Consider the following 26,898-nt stretch of genomic DNA (forward strand, 5'->3'; position numbering starts at 1 on the left):
TCACTGAAGTGCGGGGTTGGACAGAATGAACACTTAAAAGTTGTCTTGTACAAAAAAAAAAGTTGTCATCTTGTACAGATACCTGGTTCAGAGAGTCTTTGTAGATTCTTTCAACTAGATGTTGCCAAAAATAATGGAAAAACAGATATTTTTTTCATAGCTGAAAGATCTGGCTGAAGAATGGGGAGGTCAGTATCTCTGCAGAAGTAAGCTTTTCTTTTGGACCACTCTTTACCTAAGTAATGTTGTGACTTCATCATTTCCTGGAAGCAGTGTGTCTTCAGTGAATCTGAAATAAATAGAAGTTTAGATGGAAGTTCCTGTAAAGGGCATTCTGCCTCTGTGGTTCTGCTGTCTCTTTGTTATAAATCGATACAAATATACTAGTGCACGTACAATAGAGGAGATGGAATTTCCTGGCTGGTGCTCAGAGTTAGTGCTTCAACATAAGCTTCATCTGATAGAACTGACTTTAAAAACCACTAAAATGCAACCATCCTTATGGTGGAATGTAGCGGTTATTTGAAAGTGACTTTTATGTAGTTGAAAAAAGGCAAAAAGGAAAGAAGTAAAAGTCAGGAGGTGGAATTTGATAACTCTGAAATGTTTTCAAAGCTGACAAGCATTCTGGAATAATTTGTGAATCACTTTATTCTTTGAAACAAAATGTATTATCCATTGCTCATGGAGATGAAGACAGACAGTTACTATCAGAGGGATTAACTTGATACTTCATCTCTCTCAGTTTAACTTACTGTGATATGAAAATGTTGCTGGCGTCAGCAGTTAGAATTCCTTTAGAGATTTATTTCATTGTTCGGTGGGAATTGTAAGAAAACTAGGTATTTGCTGTTTATACAATAGTTTTATATGGTTTTGATTTTGAATGTTTTAATGTTTCTCCCAGACTAGTCCAACGATGTGTACTGTGAATAGCTCAGATGCTACCTGGCTACTAAGACTTCCGAGACCTGTGAGAGAATGTGATTGGCAAAGGCCTTGGCAGGTGAGTGACTCTATATGTTCCTTTAGCTGTAGATACTACTGTGAAGAACCAGTTCAGGACACATGAAATCAGTATCTGTAACTGGGATCGCAGGATATTTGGGTGTAACTGAGCTTCTGTCTTGGCACTGGCCACCTAATACCCACTGAAGTTCTAGGGAGTGACCTGGTCGGTCTGTCTGCTCTCCAGGACTGCTGTCCCCAGCATGTGCCTGGGTTCGTTAGTGACTCCTACTTTGCAGGAACGTCTCTGTGCTTTTGTTCCTCCCTCCAAGGCACGCTCAGAAACGTGCATTACAGGAAGATGTGTGTGCTCTGTCCTTCCTGTCAGCTTTATGTAGCTTGAGGCCGTCTAGCATCCAAGTACTGCATGAATCTTCCAGAGGAAGCCAAAAGTTAATGCTAGTCAGCAGCATTAGCGGTCAGGAATGATACCACAGCCTACCTCGTATGCATGAGTAGGCTGCTAACTCAGTAAGCGGTGGTCTGATATTACAAGAGGTGCTTAAACTGTGAGTGGGTAGAATTGGACATATTTTTTAGTATATATATATATATATATATCTTTCTTCAAAGAAGCATGCCCAAACCATTAAACATACACATTATGCGTGTGTTGTGTAAGTGTAAAATCTTAGATATGTTTGTCATTGGGAAGGGGAATAAAGGACTCTGGAAATAGCAGTCCAATGGCTTTTACTGACTCCTTGCATCCTTTTGATGTAGTTTTATTGAGTTCCATCCAATTTGGTGTGTAGAAAGTTTCCCATAAAACAAGCTTGTAACTAATTAGGATCATAGACTCATAGAACAGCCCAGGCCGGAAGGGACATCTGGAGTGCTGCGTCCAGTTCTGGGCTCCCCGGTTCAAGAAGGACAGGGAACTGCTGGAGAGGATGCAGCAAAGGGCTACCAAGATGATGAGGGGACTGGAGTGCCTCTCTTATGAAGAAAGGCTGAGGGATTTGGGTCTCTTCAGTCTGGAAAAAAGAGGACTGAGGGGGGACCTTATCAACACTTATCAATACTTAAAGGGTGGGTGTCAGGAGGATGGGGCCAGGCTCTTTTCAGTGGTGCCCGGCAACAGGACAAGAGGTAATGGGCACGAACTTGAGCACAGGGAGTTCCACCTAAACATGAGGAGGAACTTCTTTCCTGTGAGGGTGGCAGAGCCCTGGCACAGGCTGCCCAGAGAGGTGGTGGAGTCTCCGTCTCTGGAGACATTCCAAACCCACCTGGACGCGTTCCTGTGCAACCTGCTTTGGGTGACCCTGCTCTGGCAGGGGGATTGGATGAGATGATCTCCAGAGGTCCCTTCCAACCCTACGATTCTGTGATGCGGTGACCTTGAAAGGTCATCTGGTCCAACCTTTCATGGGAAAGGGATACTAGTTGAGATTATCTAGCACCCTGTCCAGTCGCATCTTGAAAACCTCTGGTGATGGGGGCTCTGACAAGTGCCCAGGGAGGTTGTTCCAGTGAATGATCGATTTCTGTAAAAAATTTCTTTCTTCTATTAAGATTAAACTTCTCCCAGTGCAACTTGTACCTGTTGCCTCTTGTCTGCTCCATGTGGCTTCTTGTGAAGAGAGCACCTCCGTCCTCTTTGTAACCATCCTTTCAGTACTGGCATACTGTGATGAGGTTCACCCTGAGCCTTCTCTTCTCCAGGAACAAGAGACCTAACTCCTTTGGTTCTGTAAGGATTCTTCAGATGTGTATCATCCTGAAGGAAACCTTCTCACTTGTTGATCAATGTATATTCTGAGTATGTTCTCTTAGTGGTTCTTCTCAGCTGGAGAGATGGCCATGTCTTCCTGGTGCTGTTAAGGTATTAGTTTTAGAAGGTTTCTGTGATTATGTGAAGCAGATGTGTCAGGTGTAATGCAACATGCCAGTTGTTTCAAACAGTAGGATGAAAGGGTCTTAAAACATGCCAGAAAATTAGATTTCCCCTTTCTCATTTGTTTTTGGTGGTGTTTTTTTTTTCTATGACTTGTTTCCTCCCTGCTTGCTTTGATGTATGATGTCCAGGAGAAGAAACCTGTTGGAGTGTGGAGCTGGTAAATGGCGTCAAGGCAGATATGACTGGAAACTACACTGTTTATTGGAATTAAAAATTAATATTAAACACTGGGAGTAGCAGGCTAATTTTCCTTTCTGTGCAGTCTTGTGCTGCGCAGGCATGGTAGGCTTAGGCAAAAATGCGATGGCTGTAGCTTATTTTCTAAATGGCACAAGAAAGTTGCAGCAGGGATGACTCTGAATTAATTTATGGAAATCATGGGAGGTAAGCAGCAGGTTAAAGAGATGAAATGTGAATGTTTCAGCCCTGTCTCTGTCTTAGGTCTAAGTAAAACCAAGTCACTTGAGGATTAACTTGTGTTGGTAGAAATATTTAATATGGATGTACTGAAACTCATTTAAACTTTCAGTGGGGTCAGGGCAATCCCAAGCACAAACACAGGCTGGGCAGAGAATGGACTGAGAGCAGCCCTGAGGAAAAAGAGCTGGGGGTGTTGGTTGATGAGAAGCTCAACGTGAGCCGGCAATGTGCACTCGCAGCCCAGAAAGCCAACCACATCCTGGGCTGCATCAAAAGCAGCGTGGCCAGCCAGCAGGGCAAGGAAGGGGATTCTGCCCCTCTACTCTGCTCTGGTGAGACCCCACCTGCAGTCCTGTGTCCAGCTCTGGAGCCCTCAGCACAGGAAGGACATGGACCCGTTGGAGCGGGTGCAGAGGAGGGCCATAAAAATGATCAAAGCGTGGCTGTATCTGTATTGAAAATGAAGGTGCAGAGAGATGCCTCTTGCTGCCTTCATTGGCCACAAGTGAGCAACAGTGGCAAGGAGCAAGCGGTGGTGTGGTTGAGGTGAGGAGCGGCCAAGGAGGTGTATGGTCTGGTCCCACTGAATACATACATTCTAGTTCTTCCAGTACTCCTCTATTGCTACATTTAAGCTAATGATTCAGAGCAAGTCTTTCAAGGATTTGCCTCCCTGTGCTATTCTGCCACCTGGGTTATAGTGTAATGTGCCTTTAATCACAACACAAGTACTTATTTTGAATACAGAGGTAATTCTAACTCCTACTCTAGTCCTGCTTTTACTTCCTGTGTTTTTTGGTGTTTTGTTAGGCAGCGGATGATGAAAGCCGAGACATCATTGCTTCTGCTCAGTGCATCTTGGACAGAGAAAATTATTTTGTGAGGGTAAGAAGTGATAGCTCTTCTCCAACTTGCTGTATGCTTTCATGCGTGTCAATGTTTTTTCTCTCCATCAGTGATTCATGGTAACATGTCAATTGGTATTCTTGGAAAACTAAATTCTGGCCACCTCAGTCTCCTCAGGATATCCCCATGAGTGCATAGGGATAGCACAGAAGTGGTAACCCTAAATATGAGCTATTAGGAATCGTCTGTCTTTGGTGACTTACCTGCCTGTTTGCGTGTAACTTTTGTTCTGTGGGTGTGATTAGATGATGACGGTGGGCCTGTGAATAAAGCGGGGCGGGGGGGCGCTGATCTGATCTAGCAGAATGCCAGTGCTGCAGGGTGAATGTCCTTCTCCTGCTCCCTGTCTTGCATGGTCTGGTGTTTATCAGACCCCTGCTCTGATTGACTTCAGCTCACTAACCTGGTGGGAGAAAGTGAATGATTTTCTGCCAGTCTTGAACTACAGCTTAAAAATTAAGAGTCTGAATGACAGAGCTCGTTCAAGGGAGAGCTAGGAAACAAGTGGTGGGAAGAGGAGAGAGGGAGGAGCAGAAAGAAGGGCTGGAAAACAGGGCCCTTGCAGCAGTGGCCAGTCAGATCAGGTCAGCCAAGCTGCGTACCTTCACGCGTGGACTCTTTCATGTGGTTGGCCAATAGGTTGTATGGTTTTTATTTTCCATTTCTTACTTAGGAGGTGGACAGGTATTTGAGGCACAATGATTTCTTAAATCTGAGAAAGAAGGAGATCCTGTACAAGAAATGGCTTGAGGATGTTTCAGAGCCACTGCTACAGAAAATTCAGGACAAAATGGAAAGCCAGTCAAGCGAAGAAATACGGAAAAGGAAAGAACAACAACACTCTCTCTATTTAAACTACTGTAATAATAAGGTATCAACGAGAATTAAATTTCTGTCGTGGGGGTTGCATACAGAGGGGTGTGGACAAGATCAGGGGTCTAGCTGTTATTTCCTGCTCCGTTGAGTAGCCTGGAGTTCAGATGTGCCTTACCTGTAACTTACTCTTCTTAAGGACTTCTGTAATGGTGACATACATCATTACAGCTGTTTGAGTTCACCATCAGATACAAACAATAGCATTGTTTGGTGCAGTGAGCACGTGCTGGGGTCTGAATATGGTGAAACACTGTATTGTGGGGGGTTTCCCTCTGCAAGCCGGACCATTTAGAGGGAGAACCTTGAGCTCTGCCACCTGAAAGGAGTGGACCGCACTCTCATGCCTCAGGAGTTCAGCTAGAGCAGTACTGCAGTATGTTGGCAGAGCACGAGTGAAATAATTTCATGGCCTTGGATACTACTCATCAAGCTTCATAAAAGAAAAAAAAGTGGGAACAGGGAGACACTAACAATCTTCTTAAGTCTGCATGCAGGTGAACAGACCTAACTCCTGGATTCTGTACTTCCATGTGTTTCAGTACTCATAAAAATTGCAGTCACTGTAGGAAATACTTGCTGGTTTTCTTGATTTTTGCACTGAATTTCACACCACTGTTGAGTATCAGATTCTGTGACACAACTTTCTGCATCTCAGGGATGGATATGTAGAGCAATAAGAGCAGTTACATCATCTGCTACAAATAGAATAGTATTTTATCTAGCGCAGGCTTTTGTTGTCAGTGGAAACCACTGCACAGTGGAGTTAAGAAACTGTAAACAAGTTTCCCATCCAGAAATTAAAATGTCATGGGAGCTGTGGTGTTTTAATGAGGGCAAATGATCTCTTTTTCAAAGGTCTGATGTAAAAAATGCATGCATTTAAACTGCATGTAATGACAAAGAGCTGAAGTCCTGGGATTTAGGATACGTTGGGTGTACTGTACATATCTGGGTCTGCATCAGTCCATCTTGCAAGCTTCTGTGTCAGGTCAGGACATTGCTGGGTGTCCTCCAAAGCAATCACTGGTGTCCTGGGATGTGTCCTTCTCCCTGAGCAAGCACAGTAGCAGTGATCAGCCTCCATCTTTTCTCCTTGCTCTGTGATGTCAGCTCTACCATCAGCATGTCTGAAAAGCAGGCAGAAGCCCTTCAGAGTAACAGGACAATTAATTTGCATAAGTTTGCATTAATTGTGGCAGCAAATGATAAATTTTATAGAACTTGAGGCACTTCTGTGGAGTGGTTAATATACTGACTTCTAGCTGTGCATTCCCCCCTTCTTTTTTGTGCATTTTCTCTTGCTCTCTTCCCTGCTATTAGGCTTCTGCTTGTCCTGTTCCCCAGTTCTCCTCACTTTCTTGTGTCTCTGTTACCGGTCCATTCCCACTTTCCATATCTATTCTTCTTCCTCCAGTCTTTCCTCCCTCTTTCTCTCTCCCGTCAACACTTCATGCTCAAGTCTCCCACTGTTTTGCCCCTCTTTCTTCTGTCAGACTCCGCAGTGCTGTATCTCACCTTGTTGCTTCTGATGATTCCTCCAAGTTCTCCACTGTCCTTTGCTTTCCAAAGCTGCCTTCTCCCCCCTTTCCTCCATTCTCTCCCTCCCCTCTAACTCTCTCCTTACTGTCCTTCCAGGTTCCTCCATCTCCGTCTTTCTTTCAGCTCAATTTGCTGCCTTCTTTTTCGTGCCTCTCCATTGTTCCGGTCATCTGCTCATACGTGGTTTTTTTGCCTTAAATCTTTCTCCTTTTCATACTCATTTTCACCTCCTCCTTACCCCTAGTCCCAGGGACACGGACTGCAGATGCATGATGAGATGGCTGATCATAGCATGAAGATGGCAGCAGCTCTGCTTTTCTTCTAGCGCCAGCAGAAGTGCCGTGCTGCAGCCTGCAAGGAGGGGGAAGTTTCCCCAGCCTGGATTACTGCTGTGTTAGCCACAATTCAGTTTCTAGTGGTCCAGGATATTGTAGGCATTGTGTGCTGAAACGCTGCAGACTAAGAGACCCTTCTGTCTCGTTTTTGAGAGCAGGTTGTTGCTCTACTTTCTGTCAAGGGGTGTGTGAGTACTAATACATGGACTACACGAAGGGATCAAACATGGGTGTGCTACACAGCACCTGCACAATCAGCGGAGGTCTTGGCACATGTTGTAATGGGGCGATAAGTAATAATAAACCAAGGGGTGGCACTAAAACTTGGCAAATTGAGGTGTGTTAAGGACTTAAAGCTTTCCAGGGAAAGCAACAGGACGTAGTAAGCGCAGCTGCTGCTTGCTCTCTGGGGACCTGCCAGATCCTGGGGAACAGAAGCCCCTGCAGAGGCAGCTGTGGTCATGCTTAGCAGTAGCTTCAGCCCCGGAGCTGCCCAGGTGCCTGCTGAGTGTCTGGGAACATCACAGGCCTTTGGGGCCTGGCTCACTCGCCCATGTCAGCGCCTTCAACACAGTGACCTCTTAAACCTACTGCAGATCCTGCTTTTTTGGGTTTGGACCCGTCTTGCAGCGCTCCTGAACTGTTCATGTTAAAGTATGTTTTTTCCAACTCTCAACTCACTGAAATCGCACCCACAGATTGCCAAAAAGAACTGTGTAGGGCTGAGACCCAGAGGGCCAGGGGCTGAATGCTCCTTTTTCTTCCTGGGACCCCTGGAGAATCGTCTGCACAAGAAAGCCGAAAAACTTCATTTGCAAGTTTTTGGAAGAATGACTGAGAGTAGTAGGCAGAAGTATTTTATATGCTTGCCCTGTTCTTACTGTTCTTAGGGCATCGCTTGTGGCCTCTGTTCTCTGGGGTTTTTTGGGTTTTTTACTTACATGTTTTGTTTTGTCATCTGATGCAATTTAGGTATGTCCTGGCTTATTGGCTGTAAACAGTGCATTATAATTTGGAGAAAAAATGGTTGTAATTCACCTTCCTCAGGCTCAGAGTTGATCAGTGTGTCGACATCAGTAGCTGTTCAGCTCTTGAGAGCCTGTTCGATCTGGTGTTCTTTGGTCTTTGCATCAGTAGTAACACCAAGTGGTGGTACTTGCTGTTCCTCAGCTAACTCTGCTCATAGGGAACTTGAACTGCAGAATACGAAGTTTGTTGCAGGCAGAGTTCTTGATGAGATGGAGCTGTGGTCTGGACCATTAAGTACTTCTATATATCGATAGAAAAGCATGCTCATGACCTTGACTTGGAGCTCACATCTCGCAGACTAGTAACTTGCCTAGGGCTATGGATGGTGGGGGCTCAGTCACTTCTTTCATTTTTCTTTTCTTTTCTTTCTAATATCTGTTTCCTTCTCAGTCAAAACATTTTCCCTTGAATGACACTTCCATTTTCTTGACTGCCCTGGTTGTGATTAGCATTTTAGCCTGTAATTATTTCTGGATGCTTCATGAAATCATTTATTATGTATTTATGCCTATGATAAATTAAAATGGATGGAGGTATTTTCCAGTTACACTTCAGTCACCTTCCTTCTGAGGTGCAGCATGTGAAAATTTGGGAGTCCTTTTCTCCTCCACCTCTGGTGCTCTGCTTCTACCATGCCTGGCTGTGTAATACCTAGTCTGGCTGCTCTCTTACTATTTTTTTTTTTTTATATCAGAATAGCTTCCAAGACCTGACTCACTTACCTGCTTCTCCCACAGGGCTATGTGGCTTTGGAAGCTTATGACCCATCAGAGTACGACCCGTTCTTCCTGAAGACATGTACAGACTGCTGGAAGGTGTGATGGTTGTTTCTGTCGTGAGGTTTAGACGCACCCTTTGACCAGCGGGAAGTTCATGGTTAGAGAGGAGGCAGAGCGTGTTACCGATGTGCTGCTATGGGACTGGCGTAGAGCAACACATTCTAGTTTTATGAACTGAACAAATAGGGGTCCCAGCTCCTGCTGCATTTAAGCCCAAGACTGAAAATGGTTTTCACCAGGAGCATGCTTTGGATCCATACTAAGCCCAGATTTGGAGGCAGAGTAGGCAATGGCAGGGGAGGGAGGTTCTTCTTCATTTCAAATTCATTGTGGCAGTGTGGGAAGTGTCCTGTCTAAAGAGGGTTGGTGAGTTCCCAGGCAAGTGGAGTGTGTGCTCTGTAGAAGGAAAAAATCTACAGCTCGGATCATCTTTACAGAAGCTCACTCAAATGCACCAAAGACTTGGCTACCTAATAGAAGAGTTGGGTAGGACTCGGACACAAATCCATGGAGTGCAATTCTCTAAATCCCTTCTGGATGCTTTGAGATTTGGGCAGCTGTGGGGACTGAGCTGATACTTCATTGCAATGTGCCACGCAGGGTTCATCAAGATCAGCTGCCTCCAGGAGATCAGATCTCATGCCCATGGTCTAACTTTGTGGTGGAGTTGTTGAATGTGTTATGGCCTGCCTTAGGAGCTGAGATAGATACTCTGTTTTTCAGGCCACTCAGGTCTGCGCCTCTTGTTTTTATTAATAAAAAATGAGGTTGATGCTCTTTCCCTGCTAACCAACAGTACTTTGACAGTCACTCTGACTGTGGTCTTTCAGACTTTTTGACAAAGCGCCTATGTTGGTGCGTAAGCATGAAATAGCTGTCTCTGTCACAGGTTTCAATACCAACTTTACAGGATCCTCTGTTAGAAGACATTCAAAGAAAGTTTACTGAGACAGGCATTATCAAGCAGTGTGAGACAGGTATTTTAAACAATTGGTATCCCTTAGAAGTGTTTCATCAAGGGGGCCAGCCTTGCTTGTGACAGCAGATCCTCACACGAAACACTTTTTACTTTCCTGCCAGGAAGACCGTACTCTTCCAAAGAGCTGACCGAACTCAGTAAAGCAGAACGGCCGCTGCTTCCTTTGGGCCGACAACGTATGGATGCAGTTGAGTGGCTGAAGGTACCACATGCCTACATTGCTAGTGAGGTCCACCAAATGAGGAGGTAAGAGCTAATGTGGTGTTTATTGAGAGGCAGCACAACAGCTACAGTGGATGAGGCGGTTGTCCTGCTTTTTGCTAAAACTTAAATTTCATGGTGAATTCTGCTTTACTGTGTATTTCTCCTGAGAAAGGAGTGTTGGTGAAGGGAAAGCCTTCAGGTGTGCAGTGGACAGCAGGATGTACTGAAGTAGAGCGTTGCTGGTCAAGCTGAGCCTTGAAATAAAGTGGCTTTTGGTAGGGCGTTTTCTGCATGCAGCCAGTCCTACAGGTCAAGCCATGGAATATCTCCTGGGTGCTTTACTGGAAGATCTGAGAGGATTTCATGTTCATATTTGCTTTGGGTTTGGGTTTATTTTTTGCTATTAGTTTCTAGATTTTTGGGAGCAGAGGGAGGTCATAATTGTGTCACAGACTGGCTGAGGTTGGAAGGGACCTCTCTCAGTCATCGTGTCCAACCTCCCCTGCCACTGCCCAGGACCAAGTCTCCAAGGATGGAGAATTCACAACTTCTCTAGGCAGCCTGTGCCAGTGGACTGTCACCTTCACAGTGGAACAGTGTTTCTTGATGGTCAGAGGGAACCTCCTGTGTTCCAGTTTGTCCCCATTGCCTCTCCTCCTGTCAACTGGGCACCACTGAAAAGTACCTGGCTCTGTTTTCTTTGTACTCTCCCTTCAGGTATTTGTAAAGGTATTGATGAGATCCCCCCGAGCCTTCTCTTCTCCACACTAAACTGTCCCAGCTCTCTTGGCCAAAAGTGTCCCTTGAGGCTGGTCCTGTAAAGAAGCGCCTTGTGCTGAGGGAGCTACACCCCACTCCAGAAAGTTGCGTCCTATAGCTGAGCTTCATAACAGGGTTTTTTTGGTGTACAGGCTGATTGGGCTCGATATACAGTCGAGCACTAATGGTGAACTGAACCGGCGCAGCGATGAGCTGCCTAAGCTGAGAAGAACAGAGAGCCCCAGCTGGCCTGCCCTGATAGAGAAGCATTTGGGGATCAGCCAAGAGTGATTTTTACTTTTTTTTTTTTTTTAAATTATGTTGTTGTTTTTTTGAAGTCCCAGTGCTCTTATTCACCCCTTTCGAAAGCTCTCTGGTTCCACCATTGCAGTATACAACATTTAAGGGAACTCCTGCTCCCCGGTGACAAGGATGTCAAAGCTGAACTGGGAGCCTGATGGCCTCCTGAACCGGGCCCACTCTCTCCCCTGCCAGCCCCTGCCCTTGAGTTTTATGCCTCTTACTGGCCCAGGGCTTTACTCCAGCATGTTTAGAGCAGTTACAGGATAATGGTGCCTTCTAGAAGGAAAACTGGTCACAAAGACAAACGTTTCCTGGAGTGACTCAGTGTGGGGAAGAGCTAGTGCAGGGAGCTCTGCTGCGCTACAGCGGCCTTCGTGTTGCATGACCTGGCAACAGTTTTCACTTCTGTTTAAAGGCGGAAAGTCATCAGCCACCACAAAGACAGTGAGAGCCAATGATGTCACCTGTCCTCTGGCTGACTGCAGCGGCAAGCACAGCCATCAGAAGGTACCATTTCCAAAATACACGACATCTTCTGCCAAAACAAGTGATAACACACCAGGTCTTCTGGCAAACTGCAATAAATTCATTGTCCTAAACATGTGGTTCTGAAGTACTGTTGCCCAGCAACCAAAGAAACGTTTGAGATGCTGCTCCTGTTATTTCCAGCTCCAGCACTACAGGCCACAACCTGCTAGTTTAGGTGGTTTAACTTAGGCTCAGCTCTACAAAGACAGTGCTGATGTTCTCTGGTTTATAGGGTGACAGAGCCTTTGCGTTAGAGGAGATGAACTGGTGAGTGAAGTCAAAGACATCTGCTAGGCCCCTCTTCCGTGCAGTGCAGAATCTATGTGTTAAGCCCAGCTCTGGCAACGGCTACAGCCACGTCCGCTGTATTTCACGTTACGAGAAGCGTGAATGTTAGCAGCGGGCAGAGGGAAGGGCAAAGCTTGCAAAATCTGCTGTTGCAATTTTGCATGAAGCTGAAAGAGGTCACCTTAAGATTTAAGAACAAAGCATCTCTTTGAATGAGAAGGAGAAGGTGCTGCTGGCTCTGCGCGGGGTTTAGCAGATGTGTACTTAGAAAGCACTAATAAGGAAATAATTATCTAGTTTTGTTTGTTTGGCTCCTTATCAGAACTCCCATAGCGAATATCTTGCAAAATATTATTAGGTTACTACCAAGGTTTCAAAGGACTTTCTCCTGGAGGCAGTGTACAAGCGGTAAACCAAACTTTAACATATATATTGTGTGTTTGGAGAAGGCAGGAGGGGGAGATGGAAAGTGTTCTTGTACAAGATGTCTAGCACTTTTCAGAGAGTCGGTGCTGAGCGACAAATGCGGTCGGTGCCCTGCAAATCGGTTTCCCTCTTGTTCCAGTGTGGTCCCTGCCTCCCCGCTGGTGGCACTGCACAGCAGCTCTGGCGTCCAAGCCTGAAAACAGAATTTTCACTGTGCTTGTTCAAGAAGCTCCAAACTCCCACTGTACAGACACGAGCTCTCAAGAGTTGCCAAGATTTACTTTTATTTAGGATTAGAAATAACTGAACCACAGAAAAGTGTTAAAAGTAACAGAGGTTGCCTCAGCCCTGTAACAGGAGGGTGCACAGATGGCCAGCGGGTGTGACGCTGTCAGACATCAGGAGGTATCGCGGCGCCCGCGGAAAACAAGGGCACGCGCCGCTCAGAATTGCCTGCTGGGCTTTTTTAACAAAGCAGTTGAAGCAGGCAGTAAAACGGTTACAATGTATCCAATCCTTTATAAACAAACTCTTTTGCTGTTTTTTTTTTTTTAACCATCCCTGATTCTGTTACCAAGAGAAAGTTTTTGCTTTCAACCAGTCTCATTTTACATATTCGCGTTGGGGCGACAGTTCCCCCAATCAAACCTTTTAAACTCGTAATAAACTTTTCTTGAATTTAATCCTTTAAGTTTTTCTCGTTATTTCACATTCCCCTGTACAATAAAATATACTTCTTAAAAATCACTATGCATCAATAAACATCTGTAGACAAATTACATTAATAAACTTATATTTTACTCTCTATATACATGTTGGCAATGTCAAAGCTTCAAGATTCACATGGAGGTCTGCAAGACCAAGGAAATGTACACAAATAACTTACATTTAGGAAAAAAAAACAAACCAAAAGACAAAGAGTATTTTTCCACATTACTGTGGGTCACAGTATTTAAAATATTTTTTTCTAGTTATTCTTCACAACCCCATTGTCGCAGCAAAGAACGATGAATCAAACTGAATCAGAAAAAAAAAAATCAAGTAGCAGTTACTGATTTCAGTGCGGAACTAAGTCAAGTAAAGAACTACACTTGATTCTTGAAGAATATACAATACAGCGGAGGCTTCTCCAGTGCTAAGGCTTCTTCAGCATTTAATCCTTAAAACTATCATCCTGAGACGAGAAGATTCCAGTGGATATCACTTTTCAGATTTCAAATGGAATGATTCCAGTGCTGAGCTAAACCATTCCTCAGTCTATGTTAGACCAAGTGGTAAAATATACATACATCTTGATGCCACATTTCTACCTAATACTTTTTATGGCCCTGAAAATGGAAACATTGGCATCCAAACCCAAGATATTCCAACATAATAAAAAGGCACTGAGCTATAGTACTGTATGTACAGTAACATTTGTGTTTGCATAGATCAACAACAACTTCGAACGCTGCGAGGAACTAAGCGCAACCCGATAACTAAAAGGAAACATGGAAGCAGCAGGAATTCTTGCTTAATAAGCAGCGTGGGGCAAGGAATCTTTTACAGAAAACGTTCAGGCTGTCAGCGTCAGTTGTCCTTCATAAATTAAAAAAAAAAGTGTTCTTAGAGGAGTGTTTTCTGGTCAAAGAGCTGCAGGTCAAAACGGACCCAGACTTCTCCCGTTGGAACTTCATGCAGCAGTAAGTGTTTAGTCATGGGGCCTTTGCTTTCTTGTTCTGTTCTGATTTTTGCTACTGGAACTTCAGTGCGACCCAAAAAATCTGTTGGGCAAATGAATCAGAAATCTCATTAAGCAAAGACTTAAGCTTAGAAGATGTGAAAGTGTCAGGTTAAGCAGCGACGCTACATAGTGTGTCTTCAGTTCCAGAGCACTGCTCCCAAGCTTTCTGTTGACTAGCCCTCAGCCCAGTGTAAATCAGCCAGCAGTGACAAAAAATAGTATTTTTAGAAAAAATAGAAAAAATGCTACGGAATTAGGGTGGAAAACATGCCTCTGTTTGATCTAAGGGCTTTAAAAATACAGCTCCCTTTCAGAAACGCAATTTCAAATGTTAACTCTTAGAGCTGGAGGGTCAGAGTTAAGTGATGGAACCTCTTTACAAGTCAGCTGCGGTGCTACGAAGACAATAAAAAACCAAACCCAACTATTTTGGTTCAGCCAACTTTTAACTAGGCGTATATATCATTCTTTTCACCAGAACGACGACGTTGAACCTCTACTGCCTCGAGTAGGTTTACAGTCCTGTTCAGAAACGAGATACCCTCTTTCTGGACGTTTCATATATAATTATCTTTGTGTGTTCGTGTGCATTAAAAAGTTTACCATGAACTGCAAAACCAGCAGCCTCGGCTGTCCAACGGGGAGAAGCGGCCTCGCCAAGTCCCGTTACCTGACAGGAGAAAAGCCTGAGCTACAGTTACATACAGGGCAACTCGGGTCAAGGCAGCACCTTGCAAATCTGAAGTAATCCACTGTGTGTCAGAGCCCTGAAAAAGCACTTAACCTTTGAAAAAGTATTGGAAGCTACCGGCTGCCAAAAATGTGTTCCGTTTCCAAGCAAAAAAAGAAAGCTTATCAAACTGTTGCTGTGCAACAGCTTGATAATAACCTAGCACCTTATTTTCAGGCACCTGAAAAACTTCTGCTTTCGACTTCTCTGTCTCCCCAGCTTGACAAAATAATCCTTCTGTGTCTGAAACAAAAGCCAGAGTGGGATGAAATCTGACTGCCCAGAGCTGCTGGTTCTGGAGGACTTCTGAACCTCTTGAGCAAGGAGACATTTTTATACATTTCTCAGGAAGGAATCATACCTACAGGCTCTCGGAACCGAGGAACGGTGTACCCCAAGTCACCAAAAAGCCTTCTTTTCCTAAAACCAATGTTCACACTTACCATCGGGTGAGAACTGATCTCTGTCAAACATGGTGATGCACAGGACATCCTGATACAGATCCTTAATGAAGAACTGGCAGTTGAAGTTCCACTTGGGATTCAAGGTGTCCTGCAGGGTCCTCGTAGTGTAGCTCTGGGAGCCCATGCTGATTTCACAATACGGGTTGCTCTTCCCTAAACACAGAACGAGCAGTGAAACACCTCTGCAGCGCAGAAACCTCCCTCCCCATCTGGAGGCGGCCTGGACACCCGTGGATGCTGCTATCCAGAAGGTGTGGGTCAGGCAATCCCTACGTGCCAGAGCAGCACAGAGTTGGTTCTTCACTCCGGCATCCACAGCTGAATCCACAATGTTTCTCCAATCGCCAGACTCCTCTCAGCAAGCCTTGCCAAACGTCGCAGGAATAAAAGTGATCTGGCACTATTTCCTTTACTTACCATTGGGCTTACAGGCCTTCAGCTCTGTTGCTTCGATCACATGCACCATCAAGCGTCCTATTCCAGAGGTCTTCTGTGAGCGTGCTGGGAACAAAGAAGCCAGAAATCATAGAATGTGTTGGGTTGGAAGGCACCTTTAAAGGCCATCTAGTCCAACCCCCCTGCAGTCAGCAGGGACATCTTCAACTAGATCAGGTTGCTCAGAGCTTCATCAAGCCTGGCCTTGAATGTCTCCAGGGATGGGGCCTCCACCACCTCTCTGGGCAACCTGGGCCAGTGTCTCACCAAATAAACAGATTGGTTCAACTGTAAAAACTGGCAATAGATCTGAAGAGGGAGATCCTACAGGGAGACTGTGGCACCCTCCGGAAAAGGCCCTGCCCACGAATCCGGGTGGATGAGAGGGAAATACAGAACTCGGTAGGTACCTTGATAAGCCTTTTCACGTTTCTTCTTCTCGGTTTCGATGTACTGCTCTGACGCTGCTTTGATTTTCTGGACCCAGGCAGTGCTGCAAAGAGCAATCCCTACGGTCAGGGTTGTACCAGAGGCAGGAAATTCCTCAGTATCAGCAACTCTGCCCCAATCGCTTTTGCCATTTTTTTTACCCCCACTGGGTTTCAGAGGCATCACGAATCAAGTTAGTTCAAGGACTAAAGTGATAGAGTTTTCAGATTTCATCTCATGCCACACTTCCACATCAGCCTAAATAAATGGAAGTGGAGCCGGTCTTTTATTAAAGGCTGCTGGGTCACATTAAAGACTGACCAGGACTGGGGAAAAATCTATGGGATGCAGGACTTTGCAGCCCTGGACTATTCTTCTATACAACTGTAACATCCAGGAGCAGCAGATGTGACTCGATTCCACCGCAGCAGCTTCCGCGCAAGCAGAACAAAATCAGAGAAAACTTGGAATTCAAATGAGAGTCAAACTAATGGATTTCCTGACCGAGAGACCAAACCCTGTTCCTGAACTGAGAGACCCCCATGTCTGCTCCCTGGCAACAGCCTGCAGCCATCAGCAACAAGTTTAAGCTCAGATCTGCATTTTGAGTACTCACCGCTCGTTAATGTTGTCAGTTTTAAGCGTGTAAACTCTGTCAATGTGTGATATGTGGAAAACTGGCTCATCGCTTGAAGGGTCTGTGGGCATTTTCACTAGGACTTCATTAAGGAAAACAGGCTGAAAGAAAAGCAAACATCGCTGCGGCAGCGTCACCCTGACAATAAGCGGAAACTCTACAAGGATGTTTCAATACATTGTTTTGCTGTAGGGAAAATGAACGTCGAAGGACACGGGACGAACAATCACATCACCATATAAAGGATGTGAGAAAGGACTGAGAGAAAAAACTACCCTGGCGATACACTCCATTCTGTTTCACTCGAGGAGGAACTTTGTGAAAGGGGCAGGACCGCGTAAGCAGAGCTGCAGTGTGGAGCCTGGAAATCCCGGAGATCCCACAGCTTCCCTGGCGGAAAGCAGCCCCAATACTCAAACTCATCCCCCCAGCTGCAAAACCTTGAGAACACGCACCGTGTGGACACAGGGACTGAAGTTTTGCACCTTTCACTGTTTTCTAAGAAGGACAGGTATGTTCTTGAGGATGCAGGAACTTGTGCACTCAAGTCAAGGCTCCAGCTTTTGATGTTCAAAAGCTGCTCAGGCACAATGCAGTTTCTGCCCTTTCACCCCAAAGTGGAAACAAGTGTTTATAAAACCAAGAGACAAAAGCCTGTCCTTTTCCAGGGGCTGAGCCAAACGGCATAGTGCCCGTCTGACAGCAAACCATCAGCCAGGCCCAGGCAGCTCGTCCCGGCGGGGAGAACAGCGTTCCTCATGAGAAGCCAGGTCCCACTGTACCAACGCGCCCGCGGGGCACCCTGGTTCACTCACCATTTTGTACATTTTGAACTGGGAGTTGCATTTGGGGCTGAAGAGTTTATCGGAGCCGGAAGAGACAAACTGTTTAACCATGTAGGTGAGCAGGAGGAAGTCATTGAAGAGGAAGCCGTACAGCTCCTTACTGCTCTTGGCCTTGTACAGCTTGCCACTGTGCAGGAGCTTCCGTGGTCCCAAGCAGTTTGTGAGGGAGTTGAACACCGGTTGCTAGGAGAGATAAAACCCGTCAGTAGCAGCAAGTTAATGCAGACAGACATCAGTTCCTGCTCCGGTCCACAGCGGAGGCTGCTCAAGCTGGCATCCTCTTCTGTTTTGTTTAACGAATTTAGTTACAAACGGAAAGAAGGGAAACTGTTTTATGATCTGCCATGGTATCAGCGCTGCTCCCAGCTTCAAGTAGATTTAAGCCTTACCAACAACACACACCCGGGTCTGACTGGATGAAGGCATTTATCTCATGGCCACTTTTCTGTTGCCCAGAAGCCGTGTTTAAGAAGAGCCCGCAGAGTCTGCCGTCAGGTCACCTCTCCCGGGTGCACAATTAGGTGATGGAACCAGGACAGACCTTCTGGGCCTGTCGAGCCCCGATTCCTTAAGCAGCCAGCGGAGAACTGTCACAACACCTCATTTTGAAGGCTGTCCTCAAAGGTGCAGGAGCCTGAACCCTCCCCTGCCTTTGAGGATCTGGCAGTGAGGGCTTCCGTGCCCCTTCTGCCTGAAGGAAAACCGTTGGAAACACACACTAAGTGAAATTCCACATAGCACCACCTGACTTAGGGCAGCAGCAGCATGGGCAGAACTTCAGAGATAAGAGTTATTATTTCTGTTCGTTTAACGGTTTAAATGGTATCAGGTTTAAGCTGATAAATCAAGATTTCCCCACTGACAAAATCATGCAAAAATGAGGGCTCACCACATTATGGCTGTGAGCAGAAGATAATAAAAGCTTCTCTGCCGAGAGCTCAGCAGAGAATCGTGTTGCAATAACGAATGTGAGCAAGGACCCCCATTCCCCACCCCGGCCTTTCTAAAATGGCTCAGAAAAGCCGCCGCCGTGCAGCGTATCAACGCGGCTACCTCAGCAAGACCTTCGCACTGCACGTGGGACTGTATCCATTCCAGCCTGTCCGAGTTCTCTTTCTCACGCACGCCTTCGTTAACTTGAGAGCACAGCTCCTCCGCACGCTCCAAGGCAAGCTTGAGGTTACTGTGATCGGGGTGATTTTCTGGAGTGTTCTCTAGAATCTGGTATGGACCAAAAAGGGGAGAAATCCAGACAAGACCAGAGGTAAGCACAGGTACTTCTCCGCACTCTCAGAGAAGTCCCCATAAAGGGACAAGGCTTTTTTTTTTTTTGGCTTTTGCTATCGAGATCAAACTCCAAAGCGTTCGCTTACGAAGCCTGGCTGAGGGTACTCACACTCTTTATGAGCAGAGGGTAGCGGGTGATTCTCTGCATAGGTTTCAGGAGGAAACTGGAGAGGGGCATTCCTTTGCAGCGAGGGTCCAAGGCAAGTTTCTATGGTGCAACCCAGAGATTAAACACAGACACCACATTACTCATCAAGAAACAGTTGCCTCACTGCGCTGAAAACTGAAAATTGTCTGATCAGATTCATTTTTCCAGGCGTTCCAAGAAATCTTAGATTTTATGGTAAGCAAACAATACTTGTATCTAGAACAAACAGGAGAGCCGCCGCTGTCACTGTACGCGGATGCCACTGTACGCGGACGCTTTGCCAGCATAAGCCGCCGGATCATTGTTCATGCGGAATCCTTACATTCAAAACCGTTCCAGCTTTTATTTTCACATTACAGGCTCTGTGCACATTTTAAAAAACACAAAGCAATAAAAGAAACAAACGCCTGATGTCGACAGTTCCGGCATTTCTCTTTTCACGGCCTCCAAGCTCCCGCATCAGCTGCAGTATGGCAGCAATTCCTGCTTTATTTCTGCAGCGTGCCTGGCTGTGACGCTCGCGGCGCACCTCTGGCCCCGCTGCCACCCCACCGTTCCGACACGCTGCACCCCCGCTGAATTAGAAGCACGTTCAGGGCAACAGCTTCTTTTATTTCAGCTCCACAGACTCTTACCCCTTCGGACAGCATGAATTTTTTGGGAAGGTGCAGACGCTTTGCAGGGTTAGCGTTACACTGAAGCAACGAGCAATGGAATGGGAAGTGGAATAATAGATCAGCTAGAGAGAAAGACAGGTATATAAATAAAAAGCGCACACAGCGTTAACTATGGTCATCATATAAATACACCTTGGAAGGCTCTTAGCTGTTTTTGCAAGATTTTACTCTTTTGGGTTATTTTGATCTGGTCGGTGCCGGTTAGACGGGCTCCTGTCATTGAGGAAAGGAGAAAGCACAAAAGCTACTGAATAAGATACCTTTAAGTAGTCTTTGAAATCAGCATCTTCATCAGTTTTCTGCTGCAGCAATGAAGCTCCGTTAAGCTGGCAGCTGCAGAACCGAATGTAGGCCTGCATGTGGGAGAGCTCTGCTGCCAAGATGTCCCCAATCATCTGCACTGGCATTTTTTCTCCTCCCGTTTTCTTACGCACTCGCAAGGCTCTGGAGAGGAAAGAAATCACCATCCAACTTGGCTGCCAAGTCTGCGAGGCCAAAGTCAAGAAGATCCCTACAACATCCATCTCTGAAAGGATGCAAGCCCGCGAGGTGAATTCCCTTACGCAGCACGGGCGCTTCCAGGTGGTGCAGCAGAAAAGGACCTGGGGGTGCTGGCGAATGGCCAGCTTAACATGAGCCAGCAGTGTGCCTGGGTGACCAGGAAGGCCAACAGCATCCTGGCCTGTATCAGGAATAGCGTGGCCAGCAGGAGCAGGGAAGTGATGGTGCCTCTGTACTCGGCACCGGTGAGGCCTCACCTCGAGCACTGTGTTCAGTTCTGGGCCCCTCTGTACAAGAGGGACATTGAAGTGCTGGAGCGTGTCCAGAGGAGAGCTACCAGGCTGGTGAGGGGTCTGGAGACCAGGGCATATGAGGAGAGGCTGAGGGAGCTGGGCATGTTTAGCTTGGAGAAGAGGAGGCTGAGGGGAGACCTCATTGCCCTCTACAACTCCCTGAAAGGAGGTTGGAGAGAGGTGGGTGTTGGCCTCTTCTCCCAGGTGAATAATGACAGGACCAGAGGAAATGGTCTGAAGCTGTGGCAGGGGAGGTTTAGGTTAGATATGAGGAAGAATTCCTTTACTGAAAGAGTGGTCAGGCACTGGAACAGCCTGCCCAGGGAGGGGGTTGAGTCACCATCCCTAGAGGTGTTTAAGAAACGTCTAGATGTGGCACTTCAGGGCATGCTCTAGTGGCAGAGATTGTAGGTTGTTTGGTTGGACTCGATGATCTCAAAGGTCCTTTCCAACCATGAAGATTCTATGATTCTGTGATTCTGAGCCCCAAGCACCACACGCTGAGCCGAACCATCTGCCTGATGGGGTCTGCGGGACTGAGACTCTCCTCAGAGGCTTCTGGGACAATCGGCATCAATCTCTACATTCAACCAGCATCCCGTTTCAATGAATTATTAGCCACTTTGTCTCTCCAAAGTTTATTTTTAGAGAACAGAAGGTTGCTTTGCAGAAAACTGGGAAGAACGCCTCCCATGCGGATGCTTTTGTGTAGGCTCTGTTTCGAAGGTATTACAGCAAATGTGCATCTGTTCTTGCTGTTTATTCCCCTCTCTCTCATAAAACTTCTTTGTGAGGTGGTCTGAACGCATTTAGCTGTTCCGAATGCACGTGTGCACAGGAAATAATCAGCAAGGACAGAAACATTTACAGGAAAACCAGAAAACTTCCTGGGGAAAGGAACAAGAGAATAAAGATGAGGAGAAAAACATCAGAATGTGGGTAAGTACTCACTTCAGTAGCTTTGTATTTGACATGATGAGTTCCTTCCAGTTAACAAAGATCAGCCCCATTTCTCCTTCTGTGAGACAGCCCGAATCAGCCATCGGTTTCTGGAAAACCTGCGGTCAAAATATTAGAAAGGTGAGCGATTCTTCAGAGAGAAAAGCAGCTCAGCCTCTTGGTTAGCCTAGCAGTGATTCTGCTTTTTTTGAACGCTCAGTGTCCAGTTTCCCAGGAGAAGTTAAAAGCAATTCCTTACTAGCGCTTGTGACAGCTGTCGCTATTTTTCCTGAGTGCGTGACCTCATTCTGACACCGCCGTCACCATTTGTGACGCAGGGACAAGCACTGGGACCCGCAGGCTGAGCGTTCAGCAGAGCATTCCCATCATTTCAGAGTCAACTGCTCCACAAACTGCACTGACGCATCACACCCGTCCCCATCCCCAGAGCGCTCACAGTCAACCTGCGTCCAGAGCTACAGCTTCTTGCGGGGACCCTCGGCACAAGACCTCTGGCCAGCAGAGAACCCGTGTACCTCAGGCTATTTAACATCTTGAACACTTCACCACAGAGCTGTTTTACAGAGAGAGGTCCCAGACCTCCTAATGCTGGCCAGTTCCTGCCCTGCCCACTGAGGTGGTCTGGCCTCCAGAAATAAAATCGGAGACGAAGGCAGATGATAAACTTTTATGGTGCTTATACAGCTTCTGTCATGAGCCTGGGCAGCTTTGGCAGACATCCCGGCCCGGCCCAGCATCTTTACACTGAGCCCGAACACCTGAGAGCAGGATCATAGAATCATAGGGTTGGAAGGGACCTCTGGAGATCATCTCGTCCAACCCCCTGCCAGAGCAGGGTCACCCACTGGTGGTGGCCACGCTGCTTTTGATGCAGCCCAGGATGTGGTTGGCTTTCTGGGCTGCGAGTGCACATTGCCGGCTCATGTTGAGCTTCTCATCAACCAACACCCCCAGCTCTTTTTCCTCAGGGCTGCTCTCAGTCCATTCTCTGCCCAGCCTGTGTTTGTGCTTGGGATTGCCCTGACCCCACTGAAAGTTTAAATGAGTTTCAGTACATCCATATTAAATATTTCTACCAACACAAGTTAATCCTCAAGTGACTTGGTTTTACTTAGACCTAAGACAGAGACAGGGCTGAAACATTCACATTTCATCTCTTTGACCTGCTGCTTACCTCCCATGATTTCCATAAATTAATTCAGAGTCATCCCTGCTGCAACTTTCTTGTGCCATTTAGAAAATAAGCTACAGCCATCGCATTTTTGCCTAAGCCTACCATGCCTGCGCAGCACAAGACTGCACAGAAAGGAAAATTAGCCTGCTACTCCCAGTGTTTAATATTAATTTTTAATTCCAATAAACAGTGTAGTTTCCAGTCATATCTGCCTTGACGCCATTTACCAGCTCCACACTCCAACAGGCTTCTTCTCCTGGACATCATACATCAAAGCAAGCAGGGAGGAAACAAGTCATAGAAAAAAAAAACACCACCAAAAACAAATGAGAAAGGGGAAATCTAATTTTCTGGCATGTTTTAAGACCCTTTCATCCTACTGTTTGAAACAACTGGCATGTTGCATTACACCTGACACATCTGCTTCACATAATCACAGAAACCTTCTAAAACTAATACCTTAACAGCACCAGGAAGACATGGCCATCTCTCCAGCTGAGAAGAACCACTAAGAGAACATACTCAGAATATACATTGATCAACAAGTGAGAAGGTTTCCTTCAGGATGATACACATCTGAAGAATCCTTACAGAACCAAAGGAGTTAGGTCTCTTGTTCCTGGAGAAGAGAAGGCTCAGGGTGAACCTCATCACAGTATGCCAGTACTGAAAGGATGGTTACAAAGAGGACAGAGGCTCTCTCTTCACAAGAAGCCACATGGAGCAGACAAGAGGCAACAGGTACAAGTTGCACTGGGAGAAGTTTAATCTTAATAGAAGAAAGAAATTTTTTACAGAAATCGATCATTCACTGGAACAACCTCCCTGGGCACTTGTCAGAGCCCCCATCACCAGAGGTTTTCAAGATGCGACTGGACAGGGTGCTAGATAATCTCAACTAGTATCCCTTTCCCATGAAAGGTTGGACCAGATGACCTTTCAAGGTCACTGAATCACAGAATCGTAGGGTTGGAAGGGACCTCTGGAGATCATCTCGTCCAATTCCCCTGCCAGAGCAGGGTCACCCAGAGCAGGTGGCACAGGAACGCGTCCAGGCGGGTTTGGTATGTCTCCAGAGACGGAGACTCCACCACCTCTCTGGGCAGCCTGTGCCAGGGCTCTGCCACCCTCAAAGGAAAGAAGTTCCTCCTCATGTTTAGGTGGAACCTCCTATGCTCAAGTTTGTGCCTGTTACCTCTTGTCCTGTTGCCAGGCACCACTGAAAAGATCCTGGCCCCATCCTCCTGACACCCACCCTTGAAGTATTGATAAGTGTTGATAAGGTCCCCCCTCAGTTGTCTTTTTTCCAGACTGAAGAGACCCAAATCTCTCAGCCTTTCTTCATAAGAGAGATGTTCCAGTCCCCTCATCATCTTGGTAGCCCTTTGCTGCACCCTCTCCAGCAGTTCCCTGTCCCTCTTGAACCGGGGAGCCCAGATGTGGAACGCAGGAAGGTCCTTGTAAGACGATGGCTTTCACAACGTGAGGTTTTTGCCTGGTGGACAACCACATAACGCTCGCTAGAAAGGGAAGCACTCACACTTTCTTCCTCTCACATTTCACAATTTGTAAGGATCCCTTTATCGCTATTATTCAGTAGGACAGAGGTGTTCTTTTCCCAAATGCATCTTCACATCTGAGACATCTCACCTCTAAGACAAGCTGAAGATCGTCCATATACCTTTCTTCCGTCTGAATGAGTTCGTGAATGTAGCCCTGCCTCTTCCTTTCCATCGGTTGCATAGTGTCAAGGCTTTGGAGATCAGCACACCCTACAAGAAGTAAGCCAGTAGTTTAGATCCCGCTCAGGCCATCAGATCTGAGGAATTAACAAAATTGCATCAACACACACCCGCCGACGGTTCAGCCTATATACACACACGGTGGTTCTCTTTAGAAACCCTGTCCACAGCAGCAGCGGGTTTCAAAATCGAGTGATGCACTCATCAACCCCCTCCCCGCTTTCTGTCATTTTTTAGTCTGTCACCTTTTATTTCTTCTAACATCCCTTGTTTTTGTAATGTGATGCCAAAAAAGAATTCCTGACTTCCTGCTGCTCCATTTGTCTGATGATTTCTCTCATCTCCTCCCCTTTTCTGCCACACCGTTGTCAAGACTCTGGTTTTCTCTTACCTTACACAATGTCCTTCGTGAGATGAAGTCATCTAGAACGTGTCTGGGTCTGACTTAGGACATTGCACCTTTAATCTCTACCCCATTTCTAAAGCACCCTGCCTCCGCGATTAATTTATGATACGAACCACCAGAACAGATTTGTAAAGTTATAACGCATAGTGTTACAGTTGTGTAACTTCACAGTTGCACAACTGTTTTTCTCGTTTAGAAACAGAATGAGCCTGAAATACGTTGAATTGTGTTTATGCATCAAGTCTGAATAATCACAGTCATGCACGGGAACACACAGCCATTCAGTGACACAAATCGCAATTTTCGGTAATAACATGCAGACCCTGCAGCTTCACGCGGCGTTTTCTCTGCTGACACACGTTAGTAAGCACGACAACGATGTCTGAAATTTAGTAACCAAATCGAAAACTGGTAAAAAGGAAGCGGTGAATATGTTTAGATGGGTAAAGGGGAGCACAGAAAGCCGAACCCCGACGCCGCTGTTAGCCCGCGCGTGCCAGCAGAGCACTGCAGCGTAGCGGGGCGGGGGAAAAGAAAATAAACAATCGCGGAGCGTTTGAGAACATACATCTACTGTTTGATGTGACGGCATCAGGTTTTAATACAGCGTGACCTGTGGATTTTGCAGGAGAGCAGAAAGGACGTCGCAGGGACTCATTTAGATCCGGCATTTCTAGAGGAACGAGGCTTTTTGAAAGTTTACAGGTGTCGGGAGAGGCAGCGTGACCTACAGCACGGAGGTACTGTGCTAGCAGATGGAACACCCTAACACATGTAGGACACTACACCACCACTTTATTCATGTCACTAGAACATGCCCCATCCCTGGAGGTGTTCAAGGCCAGGCTGGATGGGGCTTTGAGCAGCCTGGTCTAGTGGGAGGTGTCCCTGCCCAGGGCAGGGGGTTGGAACCGGATGATCTTTAAGGTCCCTTCCAACCCAAACCATTCTGTGATTCTATTCATCGCCAACGTATAGATCTGCTCATGGGAAGGCTGCTCTAAATAACGAAATGAAAATGAGTCGGTAATAAATCTGGGGGAGGGGAAGACCCAAGAAACACAAAACATTTGGCTAAACTTGATGTGACAATGGCTTAGTGGGCACCTCATAGGCTTGCGTGCTTCCCGCTGGCCAGGCATCGAGCTGCTTCGAGGGAGCAGCATCCTTCAGCGACAGAGAAACACTTGTCAAATGGAGTTTTATGACACCGAAGTATTTTAATGGGGAAACCCTTGGAACAACACAAAGAAGTAAAGCAATAAAGGCAACAGCTAGATTTAAAATCAGGACTTTTCAGTTCTGTTCTGTACCCTTAAGGAGGATCACAGATCTTAGGCTTTCTGACAAGATTTCAAAAAGAATGCCACTTTTTATGAATAGATCCGGGATTGCAGCTCTTTTGATTGTGCAGAATGCTGCTTCTGGCATTAGATGTTCCCAAAGTTACACTCAGGCCAAAATTAGATGAGAAAAAGGAGTAAAGTTACAGATCAAAGCGATTCCTATCACGTTTGGTATCTCAGTCCATCAGGATGGACCGCGTGTGCTACTTCTGGATTCCGGCGTCATTCTTCAGTCCGTACAGGACTGAGTTTCAGCCCACCCGGTTCCTACGACACGAAATTTCAGGATACTCAAGGGCTTCCACAGTAACCGGACTTGATTTGTCCAGACTTTGAAATCTCAGCTTTGACCACGTGGTTTTCTCTTCTAGTGGAAGGTACGGCCCTGCAACAACAAAAGCAGGGAGGGACCCACGCTCCTGTTGCTGGTTGGTTCTGTCACAGCTGTTAGAACAAAATAACCCACGCGCTGGGATCTGCGGCTGCCTCATGCTGTCTACCTAAAGTTGAAGCACACACTGGAAGGAAAACAGGTCTTTTTTTATACACCTAAAATAGACCTCGTTTATAAGCTCATTATCAGACACAAAACCGCCGTTAAATTAACTGGCTCCTGCACTAACCTTGTGTTTGGACTTTGGGATGAATGGATGAGTGCTATTTTATATTTAAATACGCACTAGTGTAAACACCCCAAATTTTGATGGGTCTGATGATACTGGTATAAAACCATAGTACGCAATCCACACATCTGATTTTAGAGGGTGAATTCCGGCATTTGGATCTGAAGGGAAGAAAGGCGAACAAGATGGAGAATAA

The 26,898-nt window shown here is 46.2% G+C and overlaps 2 protein-coding genes across 8 annotated transcripts in view; one reads left to right on the plus strand and one right to left on the minus strand.

Annotated features, from left to right (window-relative positions):
* FAM228B (family with sequence similarity 228 member B) overlaps positions 1-12,965 on the plus strand; it is a 15,697-nt gene extending 2,732 nt beyond the window's left edge. The window contains exons 3-9 of the mRNA XM_074581997.1: positions 908-1,006; positions 4,142-4,216; positions 4,911-5,108; positions 8,754-8,831; positions 9,685-9,772; positions 9,876-10,020; positions 11,456-12,965. Of these exons, the coding sequence (XP_074438098.1) occupies positions 908-1,006; positions 4,142-4,216; positions 4,911-5,108; positions 8,754-8,831; positions 9,685-9,772; positions 9,876-10,020; positions 11,456-11,498 (726 nt within the window). The 3' untranslated portion in view covers positions 11,499-12,965. The remainder of the gene's footprint in view (positions 1-907; positions 1,007-4,141; positions 4,217-4,910; positions 5,109-8,753; positions 8,832-9,684; positions 9,773-9,875; positions 10,021-11,455) is intronic.
* The window catches only part of ITSN2 (intersectin 2), a 90,215-nt gene continuing 75,866 nt past the window's right edge, over positions 12,550-26,898 (minus strand). For all 7 annotated transcript variants that reach the window (XM_074581986.1, XM_074581987.1, XM_074581984.1 and 4 more), the window contains 11 exons: positions 24,236-24,357; positions 21,403-21,509; positions 19,918-20,101; positions 18,942-19,040; positions 18,599-18,766; positions 17,516-17,728; positions 16,680-16,801; positions 16,045-16,127; positions 15,617-15,700; positions 15,179-15,352; positions 12,550-14,045 (listed from right to left, as the gene is read on the minus strand). In XM_074581986.1, the coding sequence (XP_074438087.1) occupies positions 13,888-14,045; positions 15,179-15,352; positions 15,617-15,700; positions 16,045-16,127; positions 16,680-16,801; positions 17,516-17,728; positions 18,599-18,766; positions 18,942-19,040; positions 19,918-20,101; positions 21,403-21,509; positions 24,236-24,357 (1,514 nt within the window). In that variant the 3' untranslated portion in view covers positions 12,550-13,887. The remainder of the gene's footprint in view (positions 14,046-15,178; positions 15,353-15,616; positions 15,701-16,044; positions 16,128-16,679; positions 16,802-17,515; positions 17,729-18,598; positions 18,767-18,941; positions 19,041-19,917; positions 20,102-21,402; positions 21,510-24,235; positions 24,358-26,898) is intronic.

Source organism: Larus michahellis, chromosome 3, assembly GCF_964199755.1.
Source record: "Larus michahellis chromosome 3, bLarMic1.1, whole genome shotgun sequence".
Classification (NCBI taxonomy): Eukaryota; Metazoa; Chordata; class Aves; order Charadriiformes; family Laridae; genus Larus; species Larus michahellis.